Here is a 22,272-nt window from a genome sequence, read left to right on the forward strand (position 1 = left end):
GAATGAAACACCAACACAACACCTCAGGGAAGAGAACGTCACACACTCACTGGGAATCTGTCGACCATTTTGCTACACAAGGCCGGGAAGCCTTTGATTACGGCCACTACGACGACAGAAGCGCTGCACGAGGCTCGGGCAAAGAGATTATAGGGGAATCTTTTGGCTCGGGGGATTCCTGCGTAGATAGTACACAGGTGATTGCTCTTCGCAAAATGAACTAATTCTATCGATGAAACTACGTTTATGCCCCTGTGTACGGAGCTTCAAATGTTTGGTTAGTTTCTCATTTATTTTTAAATGAATGATTAAAAATCCAACATGAGTTCCGCCGAGAAATTAGTAGTAATTGATATTTTTTAATACTTTCACTCCATATCGATAACGAATCATTTATAGTTCTGTAATTTATTAGTGGAAAATATGGCACATAGAGGTCACTACATACGAATGCTTGCCGACACTGAGGGTTCCATCCGTCGGTCGTGCAGGGAACACGTGATGTTTACAAAATGACAGATTGGGCGGGAGAAGAGGAGTAAAAAAATGAAAGATTTTTGGGAATTGTTTGTAAAAGCAATGCTTGAAGCTTTGTTAAAAAGAAAAAATCAATGGGATTTGTAGTTTTTAAAAAGGTTAAAGGCAAAAAAGTCCGGAATGGGTGTAGATTTTCAGGGAGAAATGGATATTCATTGTCATATTACCCTTCATGTTTCGTGATTTCGTTTGCTGTTTCAAGGTAAGGTTCTGGATATTTTTCTTCTATTTCAAGATTAATTCAACAGGAGTTTACAGCAGCCACCATACTTTTATTGTTCTACATTTTCATCTGAGTTTAGTAATGAATATTGGCAATATTTCATCATCTAGAAAATTAAATACCAAAATATTTTATCGAATAACTCCGGAGGCTCCCGGTATTTAATAGAAATTGCACATTATTTGTAGAGGGGATGTTTGTTAAGGACACTATCAGAACCTGATAACGGACTACCGTCGCTATCAGGAACCAATTCGACGACAATGAGTTGAGCCACAGGCAATAGGGCAATTTTTGAAGGGCATATATCTCCGTAAACTGCAAAATAAATATTTTCGGTCGTCTGAATTGATGATTCAATTAAATCTCAAGACTAAACACTACCCCGAAATTCCTCGAGATTGTGTGCAATATTCAGAATTGCTGATGTCTTATTCGAAATCGAAGAGTTATAATATTATTATAAAACTTGAATTATTTTGAAAATGTTCTTATGATTCTCCACAATATGAAAATGCGGGATCGACAAATCACAGGAGACAATGTATGAAGTGTAAAATCAAATGCAGTCGAGAAATTCACTGTTTAATCAATACAAATATCTGAATGAACTTTAATACAATGTACAAGCATAACCTCTCAATGTATTTATATAATTTTACAATAAAAAAAGTATCCCAGTAATCACTACAGCCTCCTTCTATACCCCAAAGGCTTGACAACTTGGCTTTGGAACCACTGGCGTTCTGTCCGAGAAATAAGAACATTTTCAATGAATTCCTTCTCAAAATTAAGGTCAGCTCTTGCCCAGGTGTTGACAATCTTACTTAATAAGTTTTTCCTCCTGTGCAGAAGCGCCTGATCCCCCAAGATAAAATTATACAATCTCACGTTTCTCAACTTTTCCAACATGCTCAACGCTTCAATATCATTCATAGACTTCCTCAAATTCGGTGGATTCATCCTCCAAATTTCACAGAACAGTCGGTAGTACTTGGTCTCGCATTGAATGAATTGATGAAGATAATCGATATTTATGAAAATATTAGCGAATACTGGTCCATAATGAATCGAGTTGTGATGACGCAAGGCCTCTTTGAGCACTCCAAGAAAGAGATTATCGTAAGGCCAGTTCAACAGCTGTGCTAGAATAAATCCCCAGCCCAATAAGTCGATCCTCATGTCGTCGAGTTGATAAATCGTCAGCTGTTCTAAGAAAAATAAAAGGAAGAAGCTCGCTCCTCTGCCATGCTTCAATAGAAATAATTCTGATTGAACGATACTATCAGAATTTACAAGTCGACCAATATGAGTGATTAACCTCAATCTTTGTTCACCATCGAGCATGTTCCAGAAGTATAGGAGTGCCGAATAATTGCCGGCGATAAAAGCGTTGATCATCATGATCTCTGAAAGAGTATGAGCCTCTGCATAATAGGTATTATTCCATCCTCGAAATGATCGACATGTTGGGGTCGGGCTCTCATGGTGCATTCGTGCGACCCAGTAAACTTGGAGAATGTAATCACATTTATTCGTGTGATCGTCGTCCTGCTCTTCACTAATATCGTGAAGATCTTTCCAGCTTCTCGGACGTTCCGGTCTCCACAATTTCGGCCATAGATCTCGCATGCAGTCCTCCAGGCAATGCCTGGAGAGCTCGACCCAGGTTAAATAGCAATCCGGCAGACATTTGGCGTAGTACAGGGATCTAATAGTATCAGCCAGAACCAGACACCGATCGTTCCTCCAATGAACGTGATCCATATAATTGTCGATATGGGGCCATTTGCGTTCTGGATGATTTGCTCCAACAATGCCAGAGTACACCCATCCTAAATCACGAAAAAGATCCCATATCTGCCATCCCATTGTGCCCATTGAAAACAGCAGCTCTTCCTTCACTGGGTCGGGGAGGTGTAAGTAACCTACCACACGAGTAACAGCAAAAGGGAGTATGTTTTCAACATTTTCCACGGACTTTTTAAAATAGAACTCTAGGAGATCTTTCAAGGGTTTGTACATCCATAGACGTTTGGCAACTGCCATCCCTGCCAATCGAGCCAAAGTGAATTCTACTCGATAAGTTATCATTTTCGATGTTCTAACCTCTCATTGCTCGTTCACGTCCTCAGTTCTTCATCAGGGCTTCGGACTTTGAGATCACCTAAAAGGGATGATTAAATTTATTGGTCAGATTGATTCATTTAAAATTGTATTTCTCCCGTTTCAGAGGCGTTGAAGGGTTATTCAGAATTCATTGGTCTGTCTAAATAGTCATAATCATTACCTTATGGGCTTCCTCCAAAGCTCTTGGGGGTGGCCATCGAAGAGAATTTTTAAAATTATTATTGAAAGAGTTTGGAGATCGATTTGAATAATTTAATAAATTCTAAGACTTCTTTTTCATATGCTCCAATTAAGATTTAACGTATTTTCAATATAAATAAGGCTAATAGAAGCAAAACACGTCTTGAAGGACCCATATGACTGGCTGTACTCTATTTTGGAAGGGCCGCTGTTCGTTCGTTTGCCTATTGAAAACATCGGTGTTTCACCCCCAAACGTCAAAAGAGAGGGAGAGAGGGGGGGGGGACAGACACTCAGGTAGATAAGGCCCTAGGTGACGACTAGTCGATGCTACAATAAGCCGGGAACCGGTGTTTAGCAAATTCATCACCAAAAGAAAAACTATTAAGGATATTGACATTATGGGAGGGACAGATTTTGGAAGGGGCATATTGACGAGTAGTTCCTGGAAAATGTGGGGGATTTGGCTCATGAAATCTTTCGTAAAGTTATCGCGTAATTTTCGGAATCTCACGAACATTCCGGTATACTACACAGTCCTCTGGTATCAATGACTCATGAAATAAAAAAAAAAAAAACACTTCTCTATTAATAAAATAAATATTTTAATCATCTCAATATCCACTCATCCCCCACTGTATCCTCATATTACACTTTTGAGATTTTTTCCAACTTCTACACTGATTATGTCTACAATGAGATTACGCATTTTACATCGATTAATCCTAGGGAACCGAGGAAAATAATCATATAAAATCTGGCGTTGTATACAAAGTTTACGTCCAAATGAGTATAAGTCGTTAACAAGGTGCTGCTCAAGAAAATATCAAACTCTACGTAATGATGGTGTTAGTGTTTCGTATTTACATCGCGAATAATTTCAAAAATCTCAGTATACAAATGAACATTTGACAAATGAGAATTTAGCCGTGAAATTTAATTTCATTGAATTATTATATTAAAAACTTATAGATAATGGAAAAGTAAATAAAAAATTGATGATAAAAAATAAAAAAATGGTGAAACGTCAGGATTCCCGATTGAGTATAATCTTCAAGTCTTCCGGCAGTGTCAATGTAATGTCATCTATCCTCTCGCACAATTTTTCACGCACAGCTTGAGTAATTGGCACATCTTCGTCGTAACTTTTTTCTAATTTTTGACGGATACGTAAAATCATGTCGACTACTTCGACTTCTTGTTTATCCTGAACCCAATTTTTGAGATCCTGAAAATTAAGAACACACTGAAATAAAATTAAATACGACTTTAAAAAATCAAAACTAATTTGAACACATAATGAATAATGAAAAGAAAAATTCCTCCAAAATTATTAATATACAATTTTTTACCGCTTGAGATAGCGCTTCTAGCTGTAGAGCCTGCAACTTCAGCGTTAGTTCCGTGTAACGTGAGAGAAACCACCCAGAGAAATTTGGAGTTCTGAAAAATCGTTTGTAGAGTCCCACCCAGTCACCCTTGATTCCAATCGTTAATTGAGGACCAGCAGTTGGTAGAGTCGCTAGGAAATCTTCTGGATTGAACATGTGAGGTATTGGAGTTGCCTGAAATCATGCCGAGGATTCATTTTCACTTGGGTATTTTATATTTCCTGAAAACGTCTTTATAGCCCTTTTTCGAATTTTTCAAATAAGAAAATTCTGCAATTCATGCAATTATTATAAAAACAAAAAAAAAAAACCTTGAATGGCGATATGTTCTTCTGCAACGGCATCAAACTGGCGATATATCTCTCCAGAGGAATCATGAAGCTCTCAGTGAGATCCATCAGATGTCTCTTGAGAAGTGCCGTCTGCACTTCCCTAGGTCTCTTGGTCTGCGTCCCCCTCAGCAATTTCTTCAGGATCCCCTTGTCCTTCTGCAGGAATGTCTTGTACTGTGTATAGACACCTGGCTTTGAGTCCAGGATTTTCAAACTTTCAGACTTCTTGATTCTGTACTTCTGATTGTCAGAACTAGATACGTCACTGATACGTATAATGTGGGGCCATCGCTGGAGTGTCTTGGCAAAAAATGGATTTGTGACACCCAGGATCACTGCTGGAGGTGTTGGGGCGTCCATCGTGTACTCCTTGAATTCGGAATCGTGGATTGTGAAGTACGGCCGATAGTCAGCGCAGTATTTCAGGGGTGCTATTGTTGCTACCAGAGCTTGGACCATTTCAGCACAAGTTGTTGGGGAACCAGCCATCACTACTATTGGCTCACCGAGGAGCACCAACTCCCAGAGAAGGTGCACGTGGCTTACTACGTTGGACAGACTTTGGAACATGTCACTCTCGTAGGCTGAGGCGACTATCAGTCGACGCAGGGAATTTACACATTTCGAAGTTTTTACCGCTTCCATTGCACTTACTGATGGCACTGCTGCCTTGTAATTGGTGTTTGGAATATATGTCTGAAATAAAACTCCTAAAAGTGGAAGATGTATCAGCTGTCCTGGCAATGGCTCTGGCCAGTGATCAATTTCACGAATGGCAACATCCATTATTGCATTTCCAGCGTCGAAAAACTCAGGAGCAAGGAGAGCGCACAATTCAGCGAATAAATTGACGAACGGTAATTTCGATATGAGAACAACGCTCTTTTGGAAGTAGCCCCTCGGCAGAGTCTTATCCTTAACTTGTCTAAAGTATACGTATCCCCAATAGAAATCCTTATCGAACTGGAGAAAACTCGGTGACTTCCTGTTGTACTCCTTGAGCGCTGGTCGCTCACGTGCCGAGAAATTGGAACTCTGGCGGATCCTCACGTGATATTGAGTGTCACCCATGCAACCAGAGTTTGAGTCTGGAAACGCGAGGTAACAGACATTTGATCTCTCCGATTCTGATAGTTTCACGTGACTTGGGTATATTGCCTGTAAAATACGCCGTATTTAACTAAAAATTATCATCACTTCAAACTAATAATTTTCTCTTCCTTTATATTTTCTTATCAGTTATAAAAATCCAGCTCGCGTTATTGTAGATTAAAATCAGCAAATTTTTTCGTTATCGAGCTCTTTCCAATAACATCAGAATGTAATCAAAATTTTATCAGTCTTTAAGAATTTGCTCCCAACACATTGAAAGCAGCAGAAAGGCTGGTGAGGACACAAGCATAATTAAACGAAAAAATAATAATATCAAACGTACCTCCACAGCCTGCCCCAGCTCTAGATCAAATGTAACAACACAGATGCAGTGCAACCAGTTATGAAAACAATCCCATCTCTTCATCACTCCAGTATTTTCCCCAGGTGCCCCATTGCACGTCTCTCTCATTGATGAGGAGCACGAGGGCTCTGACATAGCGATTACTAGCCCCTCAGCAATTTCTCACTTCATAATGAACACATTGATTTCATTGGGAATTTCTATGTCACTGAGCGAGTCATCTGGCCATTTGCACCACCAATGACATCAGTTTTAAATTGGATTATGTCCAAAATATATGTAGCATCACTACAACATGTCAAAGTAACAGTTCACGGTTTCCTAAATCATCCAATTACAAAAATATCCGCATTAAACCGAAATGTTGATGATCCTGAAGGTTTTAATGGTTGGAATTTTCTTCCAAAGTGTCACTAAAGGGGGCAATCATTAGATTTTTCATTTATTGAAACGTCAGATACTAATGACAAGAATGAGAGGAGCTTTCGTTGTTTTCTCAGAATCCGATCAAAAACATCCAGATGGGGTAATAAAATCTGGAGCGATTCAGTGATACTCATGTGGCAGAGCCCCCCCCTCCCCCGTTGCAAAAATAAATCAATTCACACAATAGAAGCTAGTCCGCTAAATCTAAAGGGAACGTCCACTCCCCCTGATCACCAACATTTACTTAAGCTGAGCCCTCGGTATATTATTTTTCGTGTTTGGCTTCATTACAACAGTACCGTATCCCACTGAACTTATCACTGAGACAGCTTTTTCGTGTCAACAGTCGTCCAACATATATCGTACAAATACTCGAAATCCCATGTAATTACAGTTAATTTCAAGCGCACGCGTGAGAAACAGCTGTTTATATTGGAAGTTGAAGAGGTTATGTGAGGTTTAAAGACTCTAGATATATGAATGCAGCTAGGGCTATTAACTCTCTGTTGTGGCAGACGTTGGTTGGAAACCACTGGTACAACCTTTGCCACCTCGTACGTCACTCCACTGGCATCTCAAATCAGTGGCCTCAGTCACGCTCTTCGTGCCCCATCGACATGGCGCACAATTCCCCAGCTATGTAGATGAATATTTTTTAGTTTCTCAATAAATAATTCATTCACAATCTGCTGCAGTGACAGTGACTGTGAACCACCTAGTGACCTCGTAGTGCTAATAACATTTTTAAAAATAAAAAATACCTAATCGAAATGGCATTTTTCGAGCCACGAATATAACCCCCTTACTTAACGAATACGCGACAATCTTAAAAAAAAATCAAGAGTGAAAGTACGACTTTGACCTCATTGGTGGTTGATTATTATCACTGAATGTGGACCCGCGAATTTCATGAAATTTTGTACTTTGAGATTGTCTTGTTTTATTTATTTGAGATAATTTTTGTTTCCATTGTCCGTTAATTTCTAAATAAATTGTTGGGATTACAATGAGCGCAGAGGACGGTCGTACGGCTGAGGTGATTCGGGTTGGCTCACGCAAGAGTGCAGTAAGTACTAATTAGAGATAAAGATTATGATAAGCTTTGCGATTGTTATGATTAAACCTGATATATGAATTCATTCGGTAATTAATTACGAGGTAAATTCACGCTGCAATCAGTTTACTGAGAGTGAGGGTAAATTAAATTATCTATCAATTAAATTTTTAATCAGTCAGGGTGAGAAATCTTTGGGGATCAGCGGTTATTATTTTGACGTAGCTTTGTATTTTCAGGGAGAAATAAAATCAGAATGCCAGAGATGGAGTTAATCACTGTCTCATGCTTACTCAGCAGTTCTCACATTTTTTACGTACGTTTTCCCCCGTCTCTGCATAATTATTAATTCATTACTGTTTTGCAGTTGGCATTAATACAAACGAGATACGTAATATCATGTCTCAAGGAAATACATCCGGACAAAACATTCGAAATAGGTGGGTTTTTCTATCATCTGAGATACGCAAGAGATAATTTTATAAAAAAAAGGACAATTATATTGGATTTCTCGAGGACTTTCCATCAGCTTTGTAATGAAAGTGTAAAAATTATGAGCTCTTAATTGAAAATATTCTTCCTGTTTCAATCTTAATAATTAACTAATAATTTTACTCACTCAATTAATCCTCCAGTAACAATGAGCACAAAAGGTGACAAAATACTTGACATATCACTGCCAAAAATTGGTGAGAAGGCCCTATTCACTCAAGAGCTGGAATTGGCCCTGGAGAGTGGGAGGGTTGACTTCCTAGTTCACTCCCTGAAGGACCTGCCCACAACTTTACCCGAGGGAATGGTCCTGGGGGCGGTTTTGAAGCGCGAAGATCCCCGAGACGCTGTGGTCATGTCCAAGAAGATGAACGGGAAGACATTGGCGACGTTGCCAGAGGGAAGTGTAATCGGTACGAGTTCCTTGAGAAGATCGGCGCAATTGGCCAGGAACATGCCTCACTTGAAGGTGCAGAGCATCCGGGGGAATTTAAACACGAGATTGAAGAAGCTGGACGACGAGGAGGGTCCTTTCGCAGCGATAATTCTGGCGGCTGCAGGATTGAAGCGAATGGAGTGGAACGACAGGATAAGCCAACTGTTGGAACCAGAGGAAGCTCTCTATGCGGTTGGACAGGGTGCCCTGGGAATTGAGTGTCGCGAGGCCGATTGGAAAATTCTATCCCTCTTGGAGCCGCTCTATGACGTCGATACAACAATCAACTGTGTCTGCGAGAGGTCTTTTTTGAAAACACTTGGCGGTGGTTGCTCAGCCCCCGTGGCAGTTTGTTCGTCACTTAAGGATAAATATCTTACGATTACTGGGGCAGTTTGGTCCCTTGATGGACAGACCCTCATCAAGGATTCTTTGAAGAAGAAATTGTACCTGCCGGACGATGATGGTGAACCTCCAAAGTAAGTTGAAGTTTAGGGGCAAGTGATGGCAAATTTATTATTTTTTACTCGTTTTTCGTCGAATTCATCGACTCCACGACTTGAAATATTCAACCAAACCTTTTATACATATCCAGAAAATGTCCCTATCGTGAGCCACGCCTCTACTGCAGCATAGCCCCGGGTAAAGTAAGCAGTATGGGTCTGCTTGGTGCTGAGCAACTTGGGAAAGAATTGGCTGAGAGTTTGATCAACAAAAATGCCCTGGAAGTAATGTCGAAGGCTCGCGAAGAAGTTTTGAGCTCCACCAGCTAAACTGCCACTCAAAAACAAAAAAAGAACCAGACGGGATATTTTCACTGCCTATATGCCAGTGGCAAAGTCGTAAAACGAAATGATAATTAATCTCATCTCGATTTACCACATGCTCACTGTGCTCGTGCCCCACTAGTTGGAGGAAGCACAATTCCAGGTGGGCTCTCTGCAATCACTGTATAAAATCCAATAATTTCCATTGTCGAGACCGCCGGTCTTTTCTTTTAATTCTGTACAAAACCTTATTTTTGTTTTCTGTTAAAACTTTATTGAGATATTTTGTCGACGTAAAATTGTGAATTATTAATCAATTCCAACGAGCGTAGCGTCACATGGAATTCGTCTCACTATTGGTGATATAACAAGTTACGAAACGCTCGGTTGTACAGCGAATGAGGAAAGGATCATTGATAATAGTTGTTGTATTTAGAAAATATATTATATTGTAAAGACGAGCAGATTTTTCAACGAAAATACTCTGCAAGTCCATTCTGGGATAATAAACAGAGAGGATATTTGGGTTTAATTTGTGCCTTTGGATAAGTTAATATCTAGATTATGTATCCACGACTCTACACTCCACGGATTTCTTTTCTCTCTTTGATTATTTTTTAATCAAGCGATGTCTGGGTCAACTAGTGGTTTATCTTTCCAACATCATTCTGCTTTTTCTTTTCTAGCAATTTTTTTTATTATGTAGAAATGACCAATTTGACAATTTATTCAACATCCTCCTCAGCCATGGTGGTTCGTGATGCGATTTTCTACAACAGTTGATGATGGAGCATTAGATTTTTGTGTTGAGAGAGTAAATCGAAATGAATACATTTTCTCCAGCCTCAGTTGCCATTAAATAAATCATAAATGAAAGGAGTTAGCAAAATTTTCCTAAAAATCTTTTTCGTAGAAAAAATTCTGGGCTACACAAAATGTTCCATGGTAAATTTCGCTATTTCTTTTTGTTTACAAAATAGCCGCCACACATAACTTGTCCTGAGAAAAATGCAATCATCTCCTTTTACAATTTCACAAGAGATTTATTCTCAGGGACATGGAGAATTGGGGGCTTAAGTCGGTGTTATTACCTGTCCAACGGCGGGTAATCTCTGCAGGAGAAGGTGGAATACTTGTGGTGGGACTGTTTTCTGGAGGACACGCAGTAGTTCCTGTGGCTGACCACAAACAGCTACGGCATTTGCCAAGTGCTCGATTCCACCCTCGACGTCACCATAAGTCAACAGTTCCTCGCCGAGTTGTACCTGGACGATGGATAATGTAGTTATCAGTGTGAATTGCATCAGACAATATTTCTTAAAGTCTTTTATTACGAATCATGACCCACCCTTTTGGGGCAAATATTTCATTGTTATTAAGTGGCAAAAAACTATTCGTGTCTCTAAAACTCAGATCCACATCAGGCAATTTTTTTCAGATTCACTAACATCTTCAGTCTTGTACTCTTTTCCTGGACTAAATCCCACAATTATCCTCTACTAAATAATTACCTCCTGAAGGAAGAACCTCTGTACAACCTCAGGATCCTTGAGATCAGGAATTTGTGATCCACTCTTCTTAGCTTGCCTCCTGGCGTGTCTCCCTGGAGTAACAAATAGAAATTACATAAAAACCTCATGGTTCGTTACCAGCCTAACCCAACAAGTAACAAAAATCCCCAATGAAGAGGAAAAACCCAATGATAATACTTTCCATTCCTGACTAGAATAAAACAGTTTTCTCTCCCGATTATCAAACTCCCAGAATGTAAAAACCAGTTGTACAAAAATACGGAAAAGTACAAAGATTAAAAATTCCCTCACGTTCACGCAGTTTCTTTTTGAACTCCGGATCACTCCGTCGTTTTTGGTCAAAGTAAAAGCAGTACCCGACGACAATCCCCGCAATGCCAACGGCAATCCCCATAGCAGTCTTCGAAATCATGGCCATGATTTGCAACAACAGAACGAACGAGTATTTATTTTTTTCAAATGAATCGATACTCAATAAACTCTCAATTGCCAGGCTCCCTGCTCGTCGTTGGGAGCTTGGAGAACTCACCACTAGGGGACTATTCTTCGTGGTAGGTCGGTTATTTCCGGAAGTAAGCGATGTTGTGGCGGCAAAAGTCCTCGTACGTGAATGTCTGTGTTTGCTAGGGAGGTTAACCCTATAAAATAATTGCAAACAAATCGTCAAGTGAATGAATTCATAATTTTCTGCATCATCAGCTGTTTGACAGCATCTGTTCAACATGGATATTACAAGTAAGTCTAATGGATAATGATACATAGAATTAATTCGCGTCTCAAAAATGAATATTCCCCAAATTTGCGCTACTTTTGTCCTTCTGATAACTTCAAATTCTAATGAATTTATTTCTGGCTTTGGAACGCTGGGGAACTCATTTAAAAAATCATGAGGTGGCTTCCTGCCCCCTTCATAACAATAATCTTTAAAAATTCCAGAATTGCTCCAGAAGAAGCGTCGGGCTAAGACAAAAGGGGACTTCAAAATAATCGCAGAAGTGTCAAGAGACCTGGGGGACATGTACTTCCAAACGGGCAAGAATGCGGAGGCCCTGGACCAGTACAAGGACCAAGTCGAGGCCTGTGGAAGATTAAACGACACCCTGAAAGTGGCAGTGGGTAACAGAATGATTGGGGAAGTCCTGACAAGCATGGACCGCTTCGAAGAGGCCCTAGTCTACCAGAATCTCTACCTCGTGGGTGCTATCCAAATGGACAATCTCATAGAGCAGCAAAGAGCCTACGCAACCCTAGGCCGCACACAGTTCTGTCTGAGTCAGTTTCTGGAGGACAGAGTCCAGAAACGCGACGCCCTGAATGCTGCCAAGACTGCCTACATAACGAGCCTGAAGACCTGCGATAAATTCGAGGAGTCGGGGGCACAAATAGACAGGAAAGAGGTCATGACAATGCGAGCAAGGCTACTGATGAATCTCGGTCTGGTTCTGGAAGCGAAAAAACAACCTGACAAGGGAATCCAGCTGATTGAGAAAGCTGCACGTCTCTGTGAGCAGAACAATCTTAACGAAGACTTGCACAGGAGCAATATCTCCCTGGGGGCCCTCCACGAGCGTTTAAAAAATTATTCTGCAGCACAGGAGTTCTACCAGCGAGCGGAGAAAGTTGAGGATTGTGTACTGAAGGGAGCAGCTCGCTTAAACGAGGCAGAACTCCTTGTGAAATGGGGAAAGTGGACTGAAGCGAGGAAAATTCTGGTTCAGTTGTACGTTCACCAGAAAAACTCGTCGACGAATCTGGAGATAGTCTCCAAACTCCTGAAGATCGTGGCAGTTATTCAGCTCAGCCAAGTTAGGCTGAAGACAGAAGAGAGCAATCAAAAGAGATTGGAGATCTATGAAAGCATGGGGGACACAGCGTCTGCTGGAAATGCTTTTGAAAGTGCCCTGGAGTATTACCAAGACATGTTGGCATGCGCTCAGATCGGTGAAATCGAGGAGAAAACGGCCGCTGCCCTGACGAGCCTCGCCCAGACGTTGAAGGATCTGGAGAAATACGACGAGGCTGTAATTTATGCCAGAAAAGAGTTGGAACTCTGCAAGGATCCCAAGGAGATCTGCAGATCCGCCCTCTACCTTGGGGAGTTACTCGTCCTAACGAGTGCCCCTGACGCCCAGATTGACGAGGCCTTCACCACCGCCCTGACGAATGCTGAGAAATCAGGGAACCTGTCCCTGAAGTTATCCGTCCTCAAGACCATGCTGGATCACTCTGAATCTAAAGAAGACGAGGTGACCGCTTCAGATTTGAGGAACAAAATATCAGACCTGAGGGAAGAAATTTCTGACGAAGAGTCGAGCGACGAAGAGGACCTGGAGACGTCTCTGAATGATATCAAAATCAACATCGATGAACTGTCGGACGTTGAGGAGGAGATGCAGAAGAGGGGGGAGCAAACAGTCAGGAAGAGTCGTCCCAAGCGTATGGAGTTCAAGAGGAATATCAAGGGGGAGATGCCCCTTCAGGTCGCCTGCATCGAGGGGAACAGGAACAAAGTGCAGGAGCTCTTGGATCAGGGGCATTCAGTCAACTGCAGGGATTATTGCGGCTGGACACCTCTGCACGAGGCGGCCAATTACGGCTACATCGAGATCGCTGAGTTACTGCTGAAGCATGGTGCCGACATCAATGATCCTGGGGGTCCCCAGTGCGGTGGGATCACTCCACTGCACGATGCAGCTGTGTGTGGTCATACTGTTGTCATTAATTTCCTGATTAAACGAGGAGCAGATCCCAGACTGAAGACTGACAAGGGAGAGACGGTTCTGGATTGCCTGGAGAGCTGGAGGGAGAAAGTGGGAGTGCTGAGCCCTAGGGATGAGGCTGAGTACCATGTGATTAGGAATAAATTGAAGCTGATCATTCCCAAGATGCCTAAGCAGTCGCCAAAGGCTGGTGCCAATGTAAAAGCTTCTCTTCATCCTCTGATCGATCCTGACGAAGATACTGGGGATCCCCCCATGATTCCTCCAGATCTGCCTGAGGAGACGAGAATATCTGCTGGGGAGGACTACAGGAGAACCATCGAGAGTCTAAAGTCTAACAGATCGAGGATCATGACACCCATGAGTCCGAAACGGCATGTCGCACCTTTGATCGACAGTGAGGAAGCTCTGATTGATGAGGAGGATTGGCTCGAGGAGGACATGGAGGTGTTGACCCCCAAGCGGAGGAGCACCTCCAGTAACGAGACCCCTGGATCAATCAAACGAAAGTCCAGTAATTCAGCTTCTAAGAGTGAGAAAAATCCCAAAAGACGAAAGACCAATGATGCAGATGAGATGAAGATGTTGGAGGAGAGTCAAAACAGTCGAGAGAGTATTGTCTCACAGAATTCGGATGTCTTCGCTGTTGGTACATCAAACTCTTCACGAATTCGCAAAACAAAAACTAAGCAGAAATCGTTGCTGACAGCTGGATTCACCAGGAATATGGACTCCAGAACTCCCTCGCCAGTGTTCCAGCATCTTGATCCTATTGGTTCGCAGATCAGGAGCCAGAGGTTTGATGTCCAGGGGAGACCAACAGATCCAGTGAATGTTGAAGTGGAGCTGGACAGCAGTATTATCAAGACCAAATTAAGAATTCAAGACGATAGCGAGAGTTTAATTACCAATTTGATGAATGATGTTTTGGGAAAGTTTGAGGAGAGGACTGGGTGTCGGGGGACAGTCGAGCTAATTACGTCCTCCGGCAGTGTTCTCCAGGCCAATAACATAATTAATATTATTTATAAAAATGAAGGGGTGTTACTGCTTGCTGGACGAGTACTGGACCTCCAGGTGCCTGCGATTGTCGAGCGTTTCGAGAGGATCTGCAGAGCCATGAAAGTCGAGGTGGATCCAGAGCTTCTGAGATCGTTGAAGTCGTGCAAGAATACTGGAATTTTCAGACTGAAGAGTGACGAGGGGCTGGATCTCGAGCTGCTTCCCATTCTGAGGAGTCTGGAGTATGAGAAGAGCCTTCAGGTGCTTCACTTGTCCTCAGGGATTTTGCATGATCTCGGCGAGAGTGTCAACGAGACCCTGAGGAGGCTGACAGCTCTTCAGGAGCTGCATCTCCAAGGCTGTGATATTGATCAGAATTTTGTGAGAGCCATTGACAATTTCCCCAATCAACTGCGAGTGCTGGATCTGAGCTACAATCCGCTCGGGCCAGAGAGCCAAGAAAAACTTGGAGAATTAATTGCACCTCTGAAGTATCTCCAGACTCTTAATTTACGATCTTGTTGGCTGGAGAGGTTCCCAGCAACGACAATCAGCTCCAGCCTCGTAAATCTCAATGTTTCTGGGAATTTTATCCAGGGTGATAGTATAGAATCCCTCCTCCAGAGGCAAATTGTTAATTTAAATATCTCCAATACAGTAAAACCAGAGAATTCAATGTTAGAGGTTATGATGAGTGGGTTCAAGTCGAGTTTCATGAGCTTAGAAACTCTGGATCTTACTGGGTGTAATTTGAGCAATTCGGATGTGCTGGAGGTGCTCGGGAAGTGCCAGAATTTATCAAAATTTGCCCTGGGGGACAACCCTGAAGTGACTCAGGTATCACTGGAAGCTTTAGTTGGCCGGAGACCATCTCTAATGCTCATTAATGTCACTGGGTGTGAAAAAATTACAAGGATTCCCAGCTTTGGCCTGACGATTCATAACCCCTCGGTCTGTACACTCATGGCAAACTTCTCTGAAGAAGTTTGCAATGCGTGGAGGGAATTGTGGGGTGAGCAGACCATTTTGTATAGACATCCGCACGACATTACTATCATAAGACCATTCACGTGATTTCATTCTTTTTTTTTCGTGAATAACAATTTTCTTCTTTGTTGTCTCATGGGCCATTTTGTATATTTATTTCTCGCGTAAAAATGATTCGCCTAAATTTTTTCTCGACTTTTCAATTGTTTTTTGAAAGTTTTGTAAATAGATCTGTCTGTAGAATGGGAAACTTATTGTTGGAGGACGAATTATGATTATTATTGATTAGAAAACGTACGGGCAGGAAAAAATTTAGAAAATAAATTGAAACAGAGTCTTCAGGAAATGGGGACTGTAAATATTGTAATATAAAAAGTAGAATAAATTTAATTTACCCCGTAGATAGAGGGAAAGTGATATACTGATAGCAATTTTATTTAATAAAATTCCTGTAATGCTTTTATTTTCCTTACATAACCCTAGCTGTCGACTGAGCAATGCAGATGTCAAATTTTTTTGTACAGACAAATCAACTTCTTTTTTTACTTTACAATTTCCTTATTTATTTCCTATTCAATTTGTTAATTATCTTCTCAGCGGCCATCTGTACAACTTCTTACTCACTTTACAATAAATCTCGATAACATTTACGTAATTCTGGTCAGGATTTTCGGAAAAGGTTTTGAATAGGCTTTCGTTGAGTGAGGGAATTAATTCTTGGAGCTCCTCTTCTTTGTCTCCGAGGAGCCATAGAAAACTTATGTGAAAAGATGCCTCCTAAAATAAAAGAAAATCAATTTACTGTCTTATGAATGTGTGAGAAAATGAAAAAGAAAATTGTTTTACCTCATAGAAAGGTGGAAGCCCATAGTCTGTCACAAGTTTATTCAATGAAGTCATATAATGCTCGAGCGTTTGGTCGAGGCATTGACACTCCAGACCGAGAAATGTCCTGGTTCTCTCCTCGTTACAGTAGATCTTTACATTGGTTATGCCAAAAGTAAATTGTGGAGTTGATCTAATCAGATCTCGAACACCCATCAGGAATGCATCCACCCAGTGGAATTTCAAGACCAATGTGCGAGTAAGACTTAGGTGAAAGTCCTGGAGGACTAGGTTACCTGATGGAATTTTATCCCTCACTGATATCATCCAGGACTCCATGGCTTCACTGGGTGTGTCTAGAGGGATTAAAATAAAAATTAACGCTAGAAAAAGACCTTCACTACGAAAGCTGAAGCGACTAATTGATTAATTTGTGGTTTAAAAATTGAAGAATAAAAAAAAACATAACCATTTCAATGCTTCAATATTAGAAGATTTACATATCTAAAGTAATAAAATATGAATCTCGAGACAGACGAATTCGTTTGACTTTTCTGACCTCCAGTCAGCAATATACGTACAAGCAACATAAACAAGTGTCGCCCAAATCCCTCGTTCATGTTCAAACGATCTAACTCGTCCTTCGTGTTCTTCCGGATTATTAAAGACTACCGCACAATGCTCCAGAGGTTCTCTAGATGTAGAGAACCCTGGTAAACAACTAAAAAAAATATTGGCTGTTAATGGGATTATAAACATAACCTCTACAATAATGGAAAATTATTACAATTTACTTGGTCCGGTTGACTTTGTTCTTTGGGGTCTTTGAAGGATTTGCATCATCATATTCATCGTCTGACCCTGAGGAATATCCTTTTATTAACATTAAACCTGCCATTTCTGTGTTTTTCGTACTTATTCGGTATAACAACAAATAGCGGAGATGGGTGACGGTTGCCGAAGCTGCTGTCAAGCCCCACGTGATGGCGTGATGCCACCGAGAATCTCGTCAAATCATTCCAACGACTATATGTTTTTGAGCTTAAAATTAATCTAAAATGATTAAAAATCCAAGATAAATTTGGACATAGTTTCCCTGGATGGAGCTGCAAACGATTCTCTAACGATATCGATAGAGATGTATTACAATGTATTATTGGAAAAAAAAAACAAACGATAACAATGAATGAATTTTGTGGTTCTCAATATTTATTTATAAGTTTACATCATCTTCGGCAGAAGTTCGTTTGCTCAAAGCATTCCTGAATTACCAGCTCATAAGTTGAAATGACTAATAGATAGTAAATAAACAACAAACTGCCCAAAAGGGTGTATGTGCTTTTAAATGTTTCCTGGGAATCTGTCCTCAGCAATCTGCTCGTCCCATTTCTCAATCCAAGCGTTTGGACAGAGGATCTGGTAGACTCTCTTGAAGTAGCGACAGGCTTCGTAGTCTTCACCACGAACCTTGGAGCAGCGATGGAAATCTACATAATTCTGATAGCAGTTCCTGCAAAGCGAGATTGATTTTACGGTACATGAGCGAAAATTACCCAAAAATAATAAAATGAAAAATAAACTAATGAGTTGATGGGTAAAAGAACGGATAACATCTTGAACGCATTAAATTTTTATTTATTGATTGACTGAAAAAACGTGACTATCCATTATTAATTTATTAATAATCGTTTGGAAAATAATGTAGTGTCAAGTATGACGATTTCAAATATTTATCTTTCTTTTCAGAATTGTCTCAATCGAATTAATTAACAAATTTGAGAATTAAAAATGATGGGCTTGAAAATACACTTGGATGTCAGCACATTCTAAACAATCTGTTACCCTCTAAAAAAGCATTACTCATCCCCAATTACCTTGTTTGATTAGTATTTGGAAACCTTGGATCATAAGGCACCGTCCTGTACTTCTGTAAAGTCTCCAAAGTGAGATCTTCTTTATTCATCTTGCCAGTATCTTCGAGCTCTTCCTCTGCATCGACAAACCGTAACGATAAAATATGAGTACACCACATAAGTCTCTCCAGGAATACAATCTATTCTCTATTATCTCAGTTACACAATTGAACAACGAATAATTACAGCTGTACGTATCGCATCTCGCTCTGATCAATTATCTTGTACTATTGAATAATCTTATCCTAATAAAACACCGTGCACTCGTGTCCCCTCAACTATCTCCAGTCTCAGTCACCACTAATGAGGCGGCGAATTAAAAAATAATAAAACTAACTGAGATATCCGACATTCCCCAACTTCTCCTGACTGTCCATAGAGACTACGATAACGTAAACGTTACCCGCCCCAAGCATGACTATTTGACAAGAGGTCTGGTATTGTCCTCCTCCTGGCAACAGACTTCCCGATACTTCTTCACCTCCGCCATGTACAGCGACCAAGCATCCTTGGGCTTTTCTCCCTTTTCCTCTGTCTTCGGTTTCGCCACCATTCCAGTCTTCAGAATTCTCCCACCACGTCTCTTCCCCACCATGAGCGGTGGTGGTGCAACTGGTTTCTCCTCTAGGCTCGATGTCGTTGGCTTCTGTACTTGTGGCATCTGCTCCTGCATCTTCTTGAACATTTCCATGAAGCTGCCATCATTGGCAAAGGCATTGGATTGAAGTGGAACAACAGCTGGGGCTGATAAAACTGGCTGACCAGTTTCAGCCTGTTCACCATGATGCTCAGAATCAGGTGAACGGTGATGTCGCCTACCCTCTCGATGACGATCCCTATCCCTTCTGCTTCGACTTCTGCTTCTACTTCTGCTTCTGCTGTTGGTTGAACTTCTGCTGACACTTCTCGATCTGCTCCTTCGTCGATCGCGTGATCTGTTTTTACCCCGTGATCTTGATGGCGTTCTGTCGCGTTTAGTATGCCTCCTGCTACGTTCGTTGGAACGCGAACGTTTTCGGGATGTTGGTGGAGGTGAGCGTTGTTTGGAGGTACTTCTACGTCTTCGTCTCCTCTCGGTTGAGGTGTTACGCGATGATCTGCCCGCCCTGTACTCCGGCGATTGGGAATGACGTGTATGGGACCTCTTGTGGGAGTCCTGGTGGCTTGAGCTATAGTTCGGTGGTGACGGGGGCTCCGGAGTGTCTGAACGCGATTGGTGGCCTCGATCGTGACGCTTTGACTCCATTATTCGTTAGTATAGATGTGAGCCAACCCGCTCGGGTCCACAGGTTCTCGATTATCACCTTGGGACACCTACAAGGATAGAAACTGCCTTCTATGAGTACGGTGCTATCTCTGCTGTCGGTTATACCAGTTTACTCTCTTTTTTTTTTTTGGTGGTATTTTAACATGGCTCATGGCTGATTTTTTTTTAGTTGGAGAGATACTAGTGATTCAGAGCGATAATACGATACGTCGAGCTTTGATGGGGGGTCATTGATTGCTAGAGGCGATTGGGGAGATATGTTGGGGGTGGCTGAAGTCTGTCTGGGAGAAACAACGTTTAGGAAATTTATTCCACCGGAAAAATATTCCCATTAGAAATATGAAGGCCTCGCAAATAACCTCCACATAAATTTCAAAATTGGAATCAGAACCATAAATTGATACACACCGAAGTAAAGCGTTTTCATGAGCAAAAATGAAAGTATTCATTCAAGTTTGGCACAACTTTAAATATAATGGAGAATAATTATCCAGGAGATGACAGTCTAGAATTCAGTAAGTGGATTATAGTTTTCTAACCTTCGTTGATACTGGGCACAAATTGGAATTGTTTATTTCATGGAATCGTTATAATTCACATTTCGATTTACCTATTTTTTTTCAAATTTTTAATCTATGAATTGCAAGTCTGTGTGTGTAGTTTGTAATTTGCTAGTCAACATCATCATTATCATTTGCACGAGGCCTACCAGACAAAAATATCATATCGATTTTTATTTAATCACATGCATAAATTATGAGAACAATCAGACTAGGCTATAATGTGTATCAGCATTGATTCACCCGGGAGTACACCCTCATTAATCTAACGTAATGTCTTACCAAAAAATGTTCTCTAAATCAATTACTGAGGAATCGTATTAATAATGTACTTTAGTTCACTCTCTTCATGAATAACTCATTATCAATGGTTCATTCCATATTAAATGCGGTAAAACAATAGATATCTGTCTCTTAGGTATATGATCATTGACTTTTAATACCTTAATTTCGTCTTCCGTCGAAAACAAAATGGCTACTGAAGGAAAACGTCTATTTGCTCTTCTCCGAGGCTTTTCGTGATCACTTTACGTTACGTCATGAATCTGTGGCGAATTCTCTTGGAATGGGAGGGGAAAGCTGCCATTTTTTTTCAATGCCAGCGCCACTGTCGGTGGCGGGAAGTTCAAAAACAAATGATTCTTCGATTTTTTAAAATTATTCACTGCGTCTGAACTTATGTCAAATAAAAAACGAGAGTTTTTGTAGTAATTTCTGTATTCTTGGGGGTAAAGTGGGTGCGTTGTCATCAGTTATTGGAAGTTATCGTTGATGTGATGCCAGCAACATGTCTGGAGCAGGTCATCCCCACCTCGAGACAGTAGCTGGGTTCGATACACTGCCATTTTCTTCGTTCTACTAAAAATCCAAGATTTCTTAGGAATTTCGATTTTTCAGTGAATTTGGTTAATTTAATTATTCTTCATGGACCCCCGGGGTGGACTGGAGAAGTTTATGTGGTCGGTGTACGAAACTCTTGAGGCACCAGTCGTCTGGTTCCGAGGTATTATCTAATCGTTAAATTGTGAGGTTATTTCCAGTGTTCCAGGTTTTGGTTCTCATGATTATTCTTTTGTTGATTGTTGACAGAAAAAATTATGTTGCCTAATCGACAGCATTATCCCTGGTATCATCGAAAATTCAGGAGGGTGCCAACCATGGATGAGTGTTATACTGACGATTTGGTTTGCCATTATGAAGCCAATTGTCAATATGATAGAGACAAGTGAGTACCATTCTTACTTTCAAATGGAGTTTCAATTTAATTTTGAAAATCTCATTTTTCCTGGACCTTGAAATATTAAAAAAATAAAATCTACTAATTTAAATCACAAATGATAATGTGCAAATATGAACTGACACAAAATCTCGTTCGTACAATGGTTTTCTCTTCGTTCGATTTTTCCAGGCTGGTTGATGACGAGATCCTGAACATCCTCAGAAGTAGATACGAGGATTGTTGCATGTACAATCCTGAAGACAGGGAGGTAGCTTGCGATCACTTGTACAAGATTTACGAGGACGCAGCTGCCGAGTGGACGGCCCAACGTAAATTCATTTATCAATTATTCAACCTTAAATAATTCAGTGGTGGAATGTCACCAAAACATGAGAGGCTAAGACATCTGTATTAATTCATTTTGACCCTCATTGTTCCCACACTTTGCAGAAACTTTTTCAGCTGAAAATTTGGGTCAAAGTCCACTGAATTATTTCCACCCAAAAAAATTTTTAAAATTAAAACATTTTCTCTCGAAATTTTCAGATGCTGATTTAGGTCCTCATCCAAACGTTCGCGATGTCCTGATGAAACAGAAGCATCGCCTGATCTGGGAGAGAAGACACGGTGAGGTGGGTACTGGAATGGTAGGAAACAGGAAGGTGCCTGAAAACAACTGATTGTACCATACGTAGATTGCTAACACTAAATCTGTAGATATTTAAACAAAAAAAAAAGGAAACGAATGGGATGTCCGACAGCGGTGAGTCCTCAAAATCATTGGTTTAATAAACTGTTATTGTGGCACAATTGTTCAATCACT

The 22,272-nt window shown here is 40.8% G+C and overlaps 10 protein-coding genes across 12 annotated transcripts; 4 read left to right on the forward strand and 6 right to left on the reverse strand.

The window, feature by feature from the left end:
- The first annotated feature begins 2 nt into the window (after positions 1-2).
- On the forward strand, positions 3-1,174 carry LOC135169566 (uncharacterized). Its single transcript, XM_064134659.1, has 3 exons — positions 3-197; positions 400-739; positions 949-1,174. The coding sequence occupies exons 1-2, from the start codon at positions 3-5 to the stop codon at positions 514-516; spliced, it is 312 nt and encodes a 103-aa protein (XP_063990729.1). The 3' UTR covers positions 517-739; positions 949-1,174.
- Positions 1,175-1,324: 150 nt separating this feature from the next.
- Positions 1,325-3,300, reverse strand: LOC135169554 (uncharacterized). The gene is made up of 2 exons (XM_064134642.1): positions 3,051-3,300; positions 1,325-2,927 (listed from the first exon to the last, which is right to left on the reverse strand). Exon 2 carries the CDS (start codon positions 2,852-2,854, stop codon positions 1,448-1,450), a length of 1,407 nt encoding a protein of 468 aa, XP_063990712.1. The 5' UTR covers positions 2,855-2,927; positions 3,051-3,300; the 3' UTR covers positions 1,325-1,447.
- A 351-nt stretch (positions 3,301-3,651) lies between these two features.
- LOC135169548 (protein DENND6A) lies at positions 3,652-7,163 on the reverse strand. Of its 3 annotated transcripts, none has more exons than XM_064134625.1 (5): positions 6,975-7,163; positions 6,229-6,537; positions 4,773-5,951; positions 4,423-4,635; positions 3,652-4,298 (listed from the first exon to the last, which is right to left on the reverse strand). In XM_064134625.1, the coding sequence occupies exons 2-5, from the start codon at positions 6,382-6,384 to the stop codon at positions 4,098-4,100; spliced, it is 1,749 nt and encodes a 582-aa protein (XP_063990695.1). In that variant the 5' UTR covers positions 6,385-6,537; positions 6,975-7,163; the 3' UTR covers positions 3,652-4,097. The 3 variants fall into 3 exon arrangements, with proteins under 3 accessions (XP_063990695.1, XP_063990694.1, XP_063990693.1); XM_064134624.1 differs by having other exon boundaries at positions 6,229-6,570; XM_064134623.1 differs by having other exon boundaries at positions 6,229-7,163.
- Positions 7,164-7,243: 80 nt separating this feature from the next.
- LOC135169555 (porphobilinogen deaminase) lies at positions 7,244-9,956 on the forward strand. Its single transcript, XM_064134643.1, has 4 exons — positions 7,244-7,741; positions 8,097-8,169; positions 8,365-9,136; positions 9,253-9,956. Exons 1-4 carry the CDS (start codon positions 7,682-7,684, stop codon positions 9,428-9,430), a joined length of 1,083 nt encoding a protein of 360 aa, XP_063990713.1. The 5' UTR covers positions 7,244-7,681; the 3' UTR covers positions 9,431-9,956.
- A 140-nt stretch (positions 9,957-10,096) lies between these two features.
- LOC135169567 (mitochondrial import receptor subunit TOM20 homolog) lies at positions 10,097-11,498 on the reverse strand. Its single transcript, XM_064134660.1, has 4 exons — positions 11,248-11,498; positions 10,936-11,027; positions 10,516-10,689; positions 10,097-10,194 (listed from the first exon to the last, which is right to left on the reverse strand). The coding sequence occupies exons 1-4, from the start codon at positions 11,372-11,374 to the stop codon at positions 10,150-10,152; spliced, it is 438 nt and encodes a 145-aa protein (XP_063990730.1). The 5' UTR covers positions 11,375-11,498; the 3' UTR covers positions 10,097-10,149.
- A 30-nt stretch (positions 11,499-11,528) lies between these two features.
- On the forward strand, positions 11,529-21,233 carry LOC135169546 (tonsoku-like protein). The gene is made up of 2 exons (XM_064134620.1): positions 11,529-11,691; positions 11,893-21,233. The coding sequence occupies exons 1-2, from the start codon at positions 11,679-11,681 to the stop codon at positions 15,750-15,752; spliced, it is 3,873 nt and encodes a 1,290-aa protein (XP_063990690.1). The 5' UTR covers positions 11,529-11,678; the 3' UTR covers positions 15,753-21,233.
- LOC135169561 (U6 snRNA phosphodiesterase 1) lies at positions 16,097-17,420 on the reverse strand. Its single transcript, XM_064134652.1, has 4 exons — positions 17,285-17,420; positions 17,072-17,211; positions 16,512-16,846; positions 16,097-16,442 (listed from the first exon to the last, which is right to left on the reverse strand). The coding sequence occupies exons 1-4, from the start codon at positions 17,386-17,388 to the stop codon at positions 16,251-16,253; spliced, it is 771 nt and encodes a 256-aa protein (XP_063990722.1). The 5' UTR covers positions 17,389-17,420; the 3' UTR covers positions 16,097-16,250.
- Positions 17,678-20,700, reverse strand: LOC135169568 (cytochrome c oxidase subunit 6B1-like). Its single transcript, XM_064134661.1, has 3 exons — positions 20,674-20,700; positions 18,365-18,479; positions 17,678-18,000 (listed from the first exon to the last, which is right to left on the reverse strand). Exons 2-3 carry the CDS (start codon positions 18,451-18,453, stop codon positions 17,832-17,834), a joined length of 258 nt encoding a protein of 85 aa, XP_063990731.1. The 5' UTR covers positions 18,454-18,479; positions 20,674-20,700; the 3' UTR covers positions 17,678-17,831.
- LOC135169560 (serine/arginine repetitive matrix protein 2-like) lies at positions 18,522-19,649 on the reverse strand. Its single transcript, XM_064134651.1, has one exon. The coding sequence runs from the start codon at positions 19,647-19,649 to the stop codon at positions 18,822-18,824; it is 828 nt and encodes a 275-aa protein (XP_063990721.1). The 3' UTR covers positions 18,522-18,821.
- On the forward strand, positions 21,094-22,267 carry LOC135169564 (NADH dehydrogenase [ubiquinone] 1 beta subcomplex subunit 10). The gene is made up of 4 exons (XM_064134656.1): positions 21,094-21,233; positions 21,320-21,455; positions 21,639-21,778; positions 21,996-22,267. Exons 1-4 carry the CDS (start codon positions 21,155-21,157, stop codon positions 22,127-22,129), a joined length of 489 nt encoding a protein of 162 aa, XP_063990726.1. The 5' UTR covers positions 21,094-21,154; the 3' UTR covers positions 22,130-22,267.
- The last annotated feature ends 5 nt before the right edge of the window (positions 22,268-22,272 follow it).

The sequence above is a fragment of the Diachasmimorpha longicaudata genome, chromosome 15 (genome assembly GCF_034640455.1).
Source record: "Diachasmimorpha longicaudata isolate KC_UGA_2023 chromosome 15, iyDiaLong2, whole genome shotgun sequence".
Taxonomy (NCBI): Eukaryota; Metazoa; Arthropoda; class Insecta; order Hymenoptera; family Braconidae; genus Diachasmimorpha; species Diachasmimorpha longicaudata.

What these genes read in the sequence shown, in the direction of transcription:
- LOC135169567 (XM_064134660.1), bottom strand. Translation starts at nt 11,374, where the DNA reads ATGGCCATGATTTCGAAGACTGCTATGGGGATTGCCGTTGGCATTGCG. An exon ending in CAAAAAGAAACTGCGTGAAC is followed by an intron (nt 11,028 to 11,247) that starts GTGAGGGAATTT and finishes TTGTTACTCCAG; the next exon opens with GGAGACACGCCAGGAGGCAA. An exon ending in AGAGGTTCTTCCTTCAGGAG is followed by an intron (nt 10,690 to 10,935) that starts GTAATTATTTAG and finishes TCCATCGTCCAG; the next exon opens with GTACAACTCGGCGAGGAACT.
- LOC135169566 (XM_064134659.1), top strand. Translation starts at nt 3, where the DNA reads ATGAAACACCAACACAACACCTCAGGGAAGAGAACGTCACACACTCAC. An exon ending in CCTGCGTAGATAGTACACAG is followed by an intron (nt 198 to 399) that starts GTGATTGCTCTT and finishes AATCATTTATAG; the next exon opens with TTCTGTAATTTATTAGTGGA.
- LOC135169548 (XM_064134625.1), bottom strand. Translation starts at nt 6,384, where the DNA reads ATGTCAGAGCCCTCGTGCTCCTCATCAATGAGAGAGACGTGCAATGGG. An exon ending in AGCTGGGGCAGGCTGTGGAG is followed by an intron (nt 5,952 to 6,228) that starts GTACGTTTGATA and finishes CGTATTTTACAG; the next exon opens with GCAATATACCCAAGTCACGT. An exon ending in AGAACATATCGCCATTCAAG is followed by an intron (nt 4,636 to 4,772) that starts GTTTTTTTTTTT and finishes GCATGATTTCAG; the next exon opens with GCAACTCCAATACCTCACAT.
- LOC135169554 (XM_064134642.1), bottom strand. Translation starts at nt 2,854, where the DNA reads ATGATAACTTATCGAGTAGAATTCACTTTGGCTCGATTGGCAGGGATG.
- LOC135169555 (XM_064134643.1), top strand. Translation starts at nt 7,682, where the DNA reads ATGAGCGCAGAGGACGGTCGTACGGCTGAGGTGATTCGGGTTGGCTCA. An exon ending in TTGGCTCACGCAAGAGTGCA is followed by an intron (nt 7,742 to 8,096) that starts GTAAGTACTAAT and finishes ACTGTTTTGCAG; the next exon opens with TTGGCATTAATACAAACGAG. An exon ending in GATGATGGTGAACCTCCAAA is followed by an intron (nt 9,137 to 9,252) that starts GTAAGTTGAAGT and finishes ATACATATCCAG; the next exon opens with AAAATGTCCCTATCGTGAGC.
- LOC135169564 (XM_064134656.1), top strand. Translation starts at nt 21,155, where the DNA reads ATGGACCCCCGGGGTGGACTGGAGAAGTTTATGTGGTCGGTGTACGAA. An exon ending in TGTCAATATGATAGAGACAA is followed by an intron (nt 21,456 to 21,638) that starts GTGAGTACCATT and finishes CGATTTTTCCAG; the next exon opens with GCTGGTTGATGACGAGATCC. An exon ending in TGCCGAGTGGACGGCCCAAC is followed by an intron (nt 21,779 to 21,995) that starts GTAAATTCATTT and finishes CGAAATTTTCAG; the next exon opens with ATGCTGATTTAGGTCCTCAT.
- LOC135169561 (XM_064134652.1), bottom strand. Translation starts at nt 17,388, where the DNA reads ATGGCAGGTTTAATGTTAATAAAAGGATATTCCTCAGGGTCAGACGAT. An exon ending in AACAAAGTCAACCGGACCAA is followed by an intron (nt 17,212 to 17,284) that starts GTAAATTGTAAT and finishes TATTTTTTTTAG; the next exon opens with TTGTTTACCAGGGTTCTCTA. An exon ending in GGCTTCCACCTTTCTATGAG is followed by an intron (nt 16,443 to 16,511) that starts GTAAAACAATTT and finishes CTTTTATTTTAG; the next exon opens with GAGGCATCTTTTCACATAAG.
- LOC135169560 (XM_064134651.1), bottom strand. Translation starts at nt 19,649, where the DNA reads ATGGAGTCAAAGCGTCACGATCGAGGCCACCAATCGCGTTCAGACACT.
- LOC135169568 (XM_064134661.1), bottom strand. Translation starts at nt 18,453, where the DNA reads ATGAATAAAGAAGATCTCACTTTGGAGACTTTACAGAAGTACAGGACG. An exon ending in CCAAATACTAATCAAACAAG is followed by an intron (nt 18,001 to 18,364) that starts GTAATTGGGGAT and finishes CTCGCTTTGCAG; the next exon opens with GAACTGCTATCAGAATTATG.